This window comes from Eulemur rufifrons, chromosome 2 (assembly GCF_041146395.1).
Source record: "Eulemur rufifrons isolate Redbay chromosome 2, OSU_ERuf_1, whole genome shotgun sequence".
Classification (NCBI taxonomy): domain Eukaryota; kingdom Metazoa; phylum Chordata; class Mammalia; order Primates; family Lemuridae; genus Eulemur; species Eulemur rufifrons.
Genome location: NC_090984.1, coordinates 56846619 through 56858811, shown reverse-complemented (window position 1 = coordinate 56858811; position 12193 = coordinate 56846619). Strand labels below are relative to the sequence as shown.

The window sequence follows — 12193 nt, the reverse complement described above, 5'->3', positions numbered from 1 at the left end:
AACTCCTGGGCTCAAGCAATCCTCCTGCCTCAGCCTCCTGAGTAGCTGGGACTACAGGCATGCGCCACCATGCCTGGCTAACTTTTTTTTTCTATATATATTTTTAGTTGTCCAGCTAATTTCTTTCTATTTTTAGTAGAGACGGGGCCTCGCTCTTGCTCAGGCTGGTCTCCAACTCCTGAACTCAAGCGATCCTCCCCCCTCAGCCTCCCAGAGTGCTAGGATTATAGGTGTGAGCTACTGCGCCCAGCCCCAAGTAACTTTTTTATTACCAGGAAATCTGCCCAGGCCCTCTGTGGGGTCACAGGGCATACCTACTTCCAGGCTTAGGAGGTAAGGGGTCAGCCATAAATAAGGAATACATGGGACTTGCACATCTGGCCTATACCAGGGACAAAGTACTGAGCTGGAGACATGAAGAGCAACAAGATAACATCTTTGCCTTCAAAGAGCTACCAAAAGACTGGGAGCCATGGCTCATGCAGTAATCCTAGCACTCTGGCAGGCTGAGGTAGGAGGATTGCTTGAGCTCAGGAGTTCGAGACCAGCCTGAGCAAGAGTGAGACCCCGCCTCTACTAAAAATAGAAAAATTAGCCAGGCATTTTACCTGTAGTCCCAGCTACTCAGGAGACTGAGGCAGGAAAATCGCTTGAGCCCAGAAGTTTGAGGTTGCTGTGAGCTATGATGACACCACTTCACTCTCCCCAGGGCAACCAAGAGGAAGTGGGCTTCAGTGCTAAGGTCAGTACCAGAAGAGTTGTACTTAGTGACCTTTTGAGGGAGTAGCAGGTACTCCAACCTTGGATAGCAGTCCTCACAGAAAGCAGTTGGTTTAGAAAAAAGGGAAAGAACTTGGACTTTGCACCAAGGAAGAAAAGGGCTTGAATCTAAGCTCTTCCACTTAGAAGCTGTGTGGCTTTGGATGAAACACTTAGTCTCCCTGAGCCTTACTTCCCTTATCTGCAAAGTAAGCATAACAGCTACCTTACACAGCACCTGGGACACGGCACAAGCTTGGCACATTTTAACTTCCTTCTTTTCTTTTTTTTTTTGAGACAGAGTCTCACTCTGTTGCCCAGGCTAGAGTGAGTGCCGTGGCGTCAGCCTAGCTCACAGCAACCTCAAACTCCTGAGCTCAAGCGATCCTCCTGTCTCAGCCTCCCGAGTAGCTGGGACTACAGGCATGCGCCACCATGCCCGGCTAATTTTTTCTATATATATTTTTAGCTGTCCATATAATTCCTTTCTATTTTTTTTTTTTAGTAGAGGTGGGGTCTCGCTCTTGCTCAGGCTGGTCTCGAACTCCTGAGCTCAAACGATCCGCCCACCTCGGCCTCCCAGAGTGCTAGGATTACAGGCGTGAGCCACCACGCCCGGCCGAACTTCCTTCTTTTCTCTTTTCTTCCTCTCTGTACAAAGGTGTAGAAATGTGAGAGAACATATTTCATATACAGAATTGTATTTAGTGAGGAATGAAATGCTAAGCAGTTTCAGTTTGTAGACAAGAAAAAGCCATTGGAGGATTTTAACATGGCTATAGCCATCGCTATAGATCCAGTTTCTGTATATTGTCAGAATCACTTCCCTGATTAATATTAACTATATGTGTATATATTAACTATTATACATGCATATAATATATACATATTAACTGTATATGTATATTTTATATAGCATATATTACACACTGTGTGTAATATATAAAATTTGTAATGTGTGTATATATGTATATATATAAAATGTATATGTATATTACATAATAAAAATATATATACATGTCTTAAATCATTGGTTCCTAATTGGAGGCACATATCAGAAGTACCTGGAAATTTTCTAACTATATACAGTGTGTCTACCTGCTAACCCCTGGGAGTGTATCAGATCCATGGAGGAAGGGATAGACCCGGAAAAGGTCTCCACGGTAACTCCGATATGCTCATCACTTCCCTCCCTCCCTGGTTGATCTAAATGTTAAGCGTCTCTGAATCAAGGTCTTATGCCTCTTATGTGATGGCTGTAGTTGTATTTTTAATTAGCTACAATTTTGCAAACACAGTCACTGTTAGTTCAAGTGTTTGGCCAAGAAAGGTGCATTATACACTATGACACATTCCTTCCTGTCACACCTAGCCTACGACCTGCTGTCAGTTATTTTTTTTCCGTGCACATGTAGGTCCATTCTGTTTGCATCAGTATAAATCAGTACCTGTTTGCCATTGTGAGTTACAGATGACAGAATCGTCCTCAGTGTCTTGAAGCCCATGGCAATATCCAGTAGATGAGCAGCGAAGAAGAAGTTGTTGTAGTGGCCCAGGACTGACATGGTTGTGTACCAGGCAAGGTAGAGAAAGGACTGTGGAATCGGAAGAAATTGAGTAGCTTCTTAGGCATTTTTGCCTCATGACGTGCTCATTAAACCATGTTTTCTCTTCTTTGGGGACAAGGTGAGGATAGTGGGGATTTATGCGCCGAGGTGCTGGGAGCTGGCCCAAGAATTGCCAGATGAAGCCCCATCTGCCTCACACCGTTCTACAAGAGAGAAGTGCTCTCCCAGCACGTACAGAGCTCTGGGTCTTTGGAAAGCAACCCCTGAATCTTTCTGGGCATTCTCCCTAGCTTGTTTCCCTGTGGATCTAATAACATCCCTGAATCTTGTTTTTCCAGGTGCAATACTTACGTTGTCGGTAAAAACAACCCCCAGCTTCCAGATATGGTACTTCATGTCGATGGAACTTAGCCTGCAGAAGAACAAATAATTTTAAAACTTATAAATGTCAAGATTTTGTTAAGTGTTTAATAAGAGGAAAAATTAAGTTTTTTTTCTCTCAGGTTTAATAACCTAAATATGGCTCTGAGCTTTAGCAAGTTGTATGCATTCCCCATGAGACAGAGAATGGTTGAATCACTCATTCTGAAATCTTAGTCTTTTTCAGCCGTATCAGGTATAAAAACTGGACTTCAAATTTTTAAAGCAGTGTCCTCCCACTATGTTAGAACCTAGAAGAAACACCTAAGCCAGACCAGAGCTTGAGAGAACAAAGACATGGTTGTGATTTTTCCCTTGAGCACACTGAAGAGGAATGGAAAAATGAAGGATCTATTTTAGCCACTTTGCCTTTTAACTCTTAGGCTCCTTACCATGACACCAGAGAAGCCGCTTCTGCTTTGGTCTCTTCTATTGGGCTAAAGTCAAGGGAATTTTTGTCCAAACCCAGGAGTTCAGCAATGCGCTCCGCTCCGTAGAGATCTCCATACTTGTTGATCACCTACAGCAGAGGATGACAGGGTGAGCCCAGGGCACACGCCACTGGCCCGGTCTTCTCTAGCTCTGTGGTCTTCAGAGCTTCGCAACCCTCTGGGCTATTGTTAAGATATGATTCAAAATGCAACAGGATGTGGTAAGAATTAAATGAAATAATATACGTGAACCTCTGGCAAAGTAGTAGGTGCATCACAGCATTCAATAACTGTTAGCTCTTAGTTTTCTATAAATGTGTACAGTAAAAAGACTAAAGGAAGGGTTATTCAATAATTCTTTTTCTTTGGAGTTACGACTGATTTGCAGGAGGATTTTCTTTCTACTTTTGTATTTTTACAAATACTTCATCATGAGCAAATATGCCTTTACCTATGGTGAAATAATATTATATAAACTACAACAAAATACAACAACAACAACAAAATAACCCCCAGAGAAAACAGAAGCGATAAAGACAATTAAATGAAAACTGCTTTTCAAGCTGATATCTTTTTGGAGGGGAGAAAAAGCTGAGTGTACAGAAACAACAAGGACCGTGTTAGGTTGTTTAAGACAGATGAGTATGGGAATGATGTCAACAACCTACACATGTTCACATACAACCTCTCCTGTGACTTATGCTTCTTTAGACACCGTCACAAAAGTAACATCACATTTACTCATGTTCGTATATGGTGAATTAAAAAAAAATACACATTTCTCGGTGATCATGGAACCCGGTCCCACTGGAAAGGCATACCTTTCTCTTTACAAACTTGTCCCAATAGTTATTAGGAAAAGACCTGTAAAAGAAAATAAAAAAGGGAGGTTCTTAATTTTTTTTTTTTTTTTTTGCGACAGGGTTTTGCTCTGTCACACAGGCTGGAGTGCAGTGGCTCCATCAAAGCTCACTGAAACTTCAAACTCCTGCCCTCAATCTTCCTGCCTCAGTTTCCCAAAGTGCTGGGATTACAGGCATGAGCCACCATGCCCAGTCTGAAGTTCTTATTTATTTATTTATTTTTTAATTTCAGCATATTACAGGGTTACAAATGTTTTGGTCACATATATTGCCTTTGCCCCACCTGAGTCAGAGCTTCAAGCGTGTCCATCCCCCAGGCGCTGTGTACCACACCCATTAGGTGTGAATATACCCATCCCCTCCTCCCCACTCCCATCTGCCCGACACCTGATGAATGTTACTACTATATATGCACTTAAGTGTTGATCAGTTAATACCAATTTGATGGTGAGTACACATGGTGCTTGTTTTCCCATTCTTGTGATACTTCACATAGTAGAATGGGCTCCAGCTCTATCCAGGATAATACAAGAGGTACTAGATCACCATGTATTTTGTGGCTGAGTAGAACTCCATGTTATATATATACCACATTTTATTAATCCACTCATGGATTGATGAGCATTTGAGTTGTTTCCACATCTTTGCAATTGTGAATTGTGCTGCTGTAAACATTCTAGTGCAGATGTCTTTTTTATAGAATGTCTTTTGTTCTTTTGGGTAGATGCCCTTCCTGGATCAAATGGTAGTTCTACCTGTATCTCTTTGAGGTATCTCCATATTACTTTCCACAGAGGTTGTACTAGTTTGCAGTCCTACCAGCAGTGTATAAGCGTTCCTATCTCTCTGCATCCATGCCAGCATTTATTGTTTTGGGACTTTTTGATGAAAGCCATTCTCACTGGAGTTAAGTGATATCTCACTGTGGTTTTGCTTTGCATTTCCCTGATGATTAGAGATGTTGAGTATTTTTCATATGTTTCTTGGCCATTAGTCTGTCTTTTTTAAAAAAGTTTCTGTTCATGTCCTTTGTTCACTTTTTAATGGAATTGTTTGATTTTTTTCTTGCTGATTTTCCTGAGTTCTATATAGATTCTAGTTATCAGCCCTTTATTGGATGTGTAGCATGCAAATATTTTCTCCCATTCTGTAGGTTGTCTGTTTGCTCTCATGATAGTTTCCTTGGCTGTGCAGAAGCTTTTTAATTTGATCAGGTCCCATTTATTTATTTTTGTTATTGCTGTTGATTGCCTTTGGGGTCTTCTTCATAAATTCTTTGCCTAGGCCAATGTCTAAAATAATTTTTCCAACATTTTCTTCTAGAATCTTATAGTTTTATGCCTTAGGCTTAAGTCTGTTATCCACCATGAATTGATTTTTGTGAGAGGTGAGAGGTGCGGATCCTGTTTCAGTCTTCTACATGTGGCTATCCAGTTTTCCTACCACCATTTATTGAACAAGGATTCTTTCCCCCAGTGTATGTTTTTGTCTGCTTTGTCAAAGATTAGATGGCTATGAGGATGGTTTTATATCTGGGTTCTCAGTCCTGTTCCATTGGTTCTTGTGCCAGTACCATGCTGTTTTAGTTAATATAGCCTTATAGCATAGCTTGAAGTCTGGTAAACTGATACCTCCCAATTTGTTCTTTTTGGTTAAGATTGCTTTTGCTATATGGGGTCTTCTCTGGTTCCCCAAGGTTCTTAATTCTTAACATCAAGGCAAGCACATCAAGCAATTTCCACTTTGAGTGTCCAGATCTGTGATCTTTTTGGTTTCCGTCCTGTTCACTAAAGAATTCACGACTTGATTGAAGTTCAGAGTCAGCACAGGTCACTGATTTATGGTTTCACTATTTTGTATTGACTTCTGAAATACTTAGAAAGCCACTCTTCACTTTATATCTCAAAATTATGGTTTAAAAGCCAGGAATTGTGATGACAGACTAGATAGAAACAGATATATGTTTCTTGATCCTTTCCTTGATCTATGTATAACCAGAAACAAAATGCTGTAGAAAACCCAAGCATTCCATTCAAGGAGTCACCATGTCAGTACCTGGGGTGGGCACCAGGATGCGGGATGTGGTGGAAAGTATAGACAAGGTCCCTGACTTTATGAAGTTTCCAGTCTGGGAATCACCTTTAGCTAATTTATATAGGATTTTCTTCTAACCTGAGTGCTCTGCTGCTCTATTTTCTATTCCCACGTAACTCCAGTGGTCTCCTTTCCCCAGGGAGTAAAATCCCTCTCTCCTTTGGAGGTAGTTCCTTGTTCCATACCATCCCTAACCTCCCAGAGGAATCTTCTTTTTTCTGCTTGTACCAGCTGCACTGCAAATAGTTTCTTGTTGTTAAAGTCAAGAAAGAACCGTTACCTTCAGGTATGTTAGCAAAAACTGTTTAAAATACGTTGCCCCTATTCAGAATCATTGAATCTTTCGTAGGAAGGTTCCTCATAAGGCTACATGACAGCTAAGGATGCTCTGGCCCTTGGTGCATGCATTCTTGCCTTTGTTTTCCTTCGAGTCACTCTTTTTGGCTCTGTACCACAGTAGTTCCCTACTCTACAGAAACTATCAAGTTGGTGATGAGGAGGTGGGGACCTCCCCTGAGCACATGCCACCTCTCCTCCAACAGGGTGGTAGACTTTTAAAAATATGTGTTTTTATTATTATTACTGTGGTTTGTTAAAGCAGCTTCTTTGTTTTCAACATCTAGATGCCACTTAAAAGAAATGCTGGTGTTACAGAGTAAACTGCTAATAGATTTTTATCTCTGGGGGATGGAAATAACAATTATTTTGGCTTTGTTCTTTGTGCATTTCTCTGCTACTTGATTTTTTTTTCACATGTTACATTTAGAATCTAAATTAAAAAAAAAAACCATAAAAATCAAGCCTTGCTTCCTCTACCACACTGATATCTCCTTTCTCTTAAATTCTTTATACAAATGGTCTGTAACATCCAACCCAGCATTGGTCATATTTTGCCCTAAGTAGATGATTCTGCAAGTGATGCTGAAAGCCAAGGACCATGGGCTGTGGGCAAGACCCTTTCACAGACTTGATCTTACCTTGGTCTGAGCATTCTGAATTTCTTGTCCCCTGACTAGGTATGTAAGTTCCTTGAAGGTCGAAAACATTTTTTACTTGGTCATGTTCCTTAAAGTGTGGCATATAGAACAGACCCTTCAGAAGGCAAATGCATAAATAAAGAACACATCTATATGTGAATGTTCAGGAAAAAGAATACAAGATGCTCAACCCCTTCAGCAATAAGGGAAATGTACAATGAGCTGCCATTATACACCTGCCAGATTAGCAAAATTATCTGACAGTGACACGTGCTGGCAAAGAGGTAGAGCAGTAGAAGCTCTCATACAGTATTGTTTGGAATGTAAATTGGAACAAACATTGTACATATCCTGCTTCTCAGCAAATTCCTCTCCTGGGTCTATTCTTTAGAGAAACTCTTTGACTTATACACGAGGTATAAGAATGTTCATTGTAGCCCTACTTGTAATAGCCAGAAACTGAAAATAGCTGAAACATCCACTGTTGGGAAAATGGATAAATATATAACCCGCTTGCCATTATGCAAATGCTACAGCTTTGAAAATGAACAAACTATAGCTACACACATCAACCTAGGTGAGTTCCCAGAAATAATGATGAACAAAAGATGCAAGTGACAGTATAATGGATCTAGTGTAATCCCATTTACATAAAGTTCAAAATAGTCAGAATGAAGCAATATATTTAGGGACAAATACCTAAGTGGAAAAATTATAAATTAAAACAGGAGAATATTACTAATATCAGTCCCTGATTAATTAAGAGTGACTGTCACTAATCACTAATGAATATCAGGAAAGTGGTTTGCTGCTGTGCCATGGGGGGCTCTGGAGAAGCCGATCAGCTTGGTCTCCCCACCCCTGGGCCACGTAAGCCCTAGAAACCCTCTAGGTGACGCAAACCTGGAAAACTAGTTTAGGCAATATCGTACTGGACAGCATGGTCTTAAGCAAATATGCTCAGCACCTCCTGATGATATTCTCTGTCCCCCATTAAACTCATAGAGATATATATTAAATACAAGTGTTTTTAGAGGCAATAAGCTACTTCATTGAAAAGGCAAGGGAGAAAAGTCCCAGAAACCAAAGGAAAATTTATATTAACCAGTTTCCAAGGCTGGTGAAGAAAGAGTTATTGATCTATCCACAGTCCAGACTCCATTTCCTTTTCAGGTTGGGTGTTGGGGGACACTTACGGTGTGTTGATCACCAAGCGGTCCCACTGCCCCTTGATGTCATCTTCGGATGGCTGTTCTGTGATATACAGGCCATCAAACTCCAGCTTCCTGGCAATTTCTTTTTCCCTTTTGAATACCACCAAAGGGACCTAGAGTGGGAAGACACTGGTTACTCAGAGGTGGCTTTGTGATTAAAGCACCTGCTCCCGGATATTTTTTGCAAAGTAACTTTCCAACTTCAGAGCAACAATCTCCTTATAATTGCATTCTTAGGTTGCCCAGTTGTGGCATCAAAGCCAAATAAATCTCTTCTCACTCCTTTGGCTAATGTACCTGCCTCTCCAAAGGCTGATCCAATTTGGTCCAGCCTTTAAGGTTTTGGTTAAATAGCTGATGTTAATACAGACTAGACTCCTTGACCAATCCTAGTGAGAAGGCCTAGTGAGAAGTGACAAGTCCCAGGGTCAAATGAGTTAGATCTCCTAAAACTCCTAGGCTGGAGTTGAACCAAGACTTAGAAAGAACAATAAACTATTCTAGAATAGATCGGCCCCAGGAATATGATGAAATGTTTCAACCCTCTTCAATGTCCAGGGGCACATTCATCTCATGGCTTTGAAGGTTAGAATGAGAGGATTCAGTTCACTCTGTACACGGTTTTCAGTACTGAAGTTTTCTTCCCAAGATTCTTTCCGTAAAGAGCTCCTGCTAGGCAGTAGCACACTTATTTGTTTCCTACTATCAGTCCTCACTCTAGTGGTAACTCTGATTTTAGACTAGACATGGTAGCATGCTAGAAAGAACTACTACCAAAGGGGAGTACAGAAACGGATAGGAAAATAATCCACTTGCCCCAACCATCACTCAGTGTACACACACTTCAAACATGGGACAGAATTAATGAGGTCAGAGGACACTACTCAAATCCCAGGAAAGGACAAGTCAGAAGAGCCAAGCTCCTCTAGCCAGGAAAGCCTGATTCACACAGAGCAAGGGCTGGGATGCCACAGGTTACTCGGTGACATCCTTGAGACCTTGGTCTCCAAACTCTACCTCAAGACTCAAGATGTGCATATACCCCACGCTGCTGCTCTGTTCCCTAAACAAAAGGACAAAAACATAGATACTAATTCGTAAAGAGTGATCTCTTGCCATTTCTTTCTTTAAAACAATGAAACATCAAGGAAATAAAAGCCTGAAGATAGGAAGGTGGAAAGGCTAATAATAACAGGCGTGGCACATCGCGAGGATGCAATGACTGCTGTCAGTTAGCGGGTGCTGTGGGATGGGAGGCAAGACCACAGCGACTCTGCTGTGTTTTGAAATGACTCTAAAGAACAACAATAATGCCAAGTTCTAGAGCAGTGCTGATCTCTGGGACTCAAAGCATTCCCCTTCAATCTTCTAGGAGTTTGTATACCCTTGTAAGTAGAACTCCCACCTTTTTCTTCCTTAGATAGTGTTTTTTGTTTCTCTGAGACACAGTATATCTGCACCCCACCCAAAAAGCTGAGCTCTAGGATCTCAAACTAAGGAACAGTAGCTAACACACTCTAGGGTTTACTATGTCCAGTCTTCTGAGTACATTTGCACATATTAATCCATTTCTCTCTCCAGAAACTCTATTTGCTGTATTATTAGTAGCATAATTATAATACTAATTTTTACAGATGAAGAGACAGAGGACTAGAGAAGTGAAGTGGCAGAGCTGTGAGTCCAACCCATGCCACCTGGCTCCTGAATCTGCACTTTCAGAGTTATGACAGTGGTCTGGGGCACATGGTCTCTCCAGCAGGGTAGCTGGACTTCTTCTATGGTACTATAGTTCACTGGGGGAAGAAAGGACCAGAAGGATAGGAATATATTTTCTGGACTCCTCCCAGGAAGAAGATGGCTTGGTGTATAGCCAAGCATACTTCCTACGCAAGAGAAGGCAGAAAAAAATGTAATGAGAAAAAAGTAATGAGAAAAGTAGTGAGAAAAATAAAATTGTGGTGTAGTGGAACTAGAACTGGACTTAGAACACCAAAAATTAAATGATTGAAGACTGGCATAACTGTAGTAGTGTCCAAAGATGGCCCCAATAAACCATGTCCCTTAGTAATTCATGCCCTTGGATACCCCCTCCCCGCATGCAACAATGAATCTGGGCTGCCATGTGACCTGCTTTAACCAACAGACAGTAGAAGTGACACTGTGCCAGTTCTGGGCTGAGGACTTAGGGATGGCTAGCACCTTCCACTTTCGTGCTCTTTTTGGAAACCCCAAGCCATCATGCAAAAAGTGCAGCTACCCTACTGGGGAGATCATGTGGAGAAGCCACATGGAGAGGGAGACAACAGAGAGACAGGCCCACCTACCCCAGCTTAGCCAGCCTTCCAGCTATCCTCCTGCCAAGATGCCAGGCACGGGAATGTGCCATCTTGGCCATTCTAGCCCAGCTGAGCACCGGGCTGGCTGCAAATGCCGCCCCTTCACACGGAACAGAGGAGCTGCCCAAATGTGGCCAGTCGGCCCACAGAATCAGAGAGAGAAAATGGTTGTCTTAAACCACAGAGTTTCAGAGTGGTTTGTTATGCAGCAATACATAACTAAAACAGTAGCACATCAGTAAGTTTTCTTCTGAGATCTCAAATGGTTACAATGTAATGAAAAAGTACTTTTATAAAAATGTCAACATCAATTTAAAGATGAGAAGAACCTCTCACAAATAGCTCTCCGTGTGACAGCCTAATGACTCTAATTTTGTGAAATTCAACAAGAGGTGCCTACGATGGGATGCTTCAGAGCAAGGCTTCTCACACTTGAATGCTCACACAAATCACCGGGGGCCCATGGTAAGCTGTAGGTGCTGATTTAAAAGTCTGGGGTGGGGCTGAGGTTTGGTGGTTCTAAGCAGCTCCCAGGTGCTGCTGCTGCTCCGTGGACCTTACTCTAGCAGCAAAGTACTACAGCAAAGGGCTGGCTGGGCTCGGAACTGACACTCCTGCCTCGAGGAGTCGCATTAGATCCAGAAAGGCAAGCAGCTCACCTTCAGGCAGTAGTAGCCCACCACACAGACCAGAGAGATGATCGTATGGATGATGGCCAGGCCCCGCAGCGTGGGTGCCATATATCCAGTGCTCTCCTGCAGAACAAAGAACACCATCGCTTCCTCCTCTTCCTCATCATTAAAGGAATTCCACAGGTTCGCAACGTCCTCTGTCTCTTCCTCTAAAGGTTCTTCAGTGACCTGGCCCAAAGACAGACTCACTTATAAACATCAGAGAGAGCCTCAGCAGCTGGGCTCTCCCCATGTATTTTATATTGTTAGCATATGCTGTGCAAATAGTAGTGACTGAATGTTAGTTACTTGCTGAATGAATGAGGTTTTTAGGTAACTTATTACTAAGAATCTCCCAGTATCTCTAATAATTGCAATCAAAATTTTTAAGAAGAGATAAAACCTATCTCTTGAAAAGAAAGCAAAAATAAAATTGGGGAACTTTTACTCCATATGCTATAATCCCTATGCCATAGGAGGGAATCTCTGCAATGCTGTGGCCTGGGAGGAGACTAAGACACAAACACACATAAGCACACACATGTGTGTTCACAGGCATGCACGCGCACGCGCACACACACACACACACACACACACTCTTGATATCTTCCATTCTTTCTGAGATGCCATTTACTTTCATGGCTTCAACTACCAAATACCGATGACTCTCAAATCTACTCCTTTGAGGCTTTTGTGCTGTAGCTCCAACTGCCTGCTTGCCCGCCCCGCCCCACCCAATTGGCTCTCTCAACCTCAATATGTTTAAAACCAAGCTTTGCCACACCTGGCTATAGACTTCCATTTTTTTCCCCATGGGCAACAGAAAGCCATTAGTTTGTCAAGCACAAAGTTGATGTGAA

General features: G+C 42.0%; 1 protein-coding gene across 1 annotated transcript in view; it reads right to left on the bottom strand.

The window, feature by feature from the left end:
* Window positions 1–12193, bottom strand: part of RYR3 (ryanodine receptor 3) — a 342229-nt gene that overhangs the window by 8634 nt on the left and 321402 nt on the right. The window contains 6 exon segments of the mRNA XM_069492266.1: window positions 2208–2354; window positions 2679–2739; window positions 3140–3267; window positions 4000–4042; window positions 8309–8439; window positions 11322–11522. Coding sequence (XP_069348367.1) covers window positions 2208–2354; window positions 2679–2739; window positions 3140–3267; window positions 4000–4042; window positions 8309–8439; window positions 11322–11522 — 711 coding nt within the window.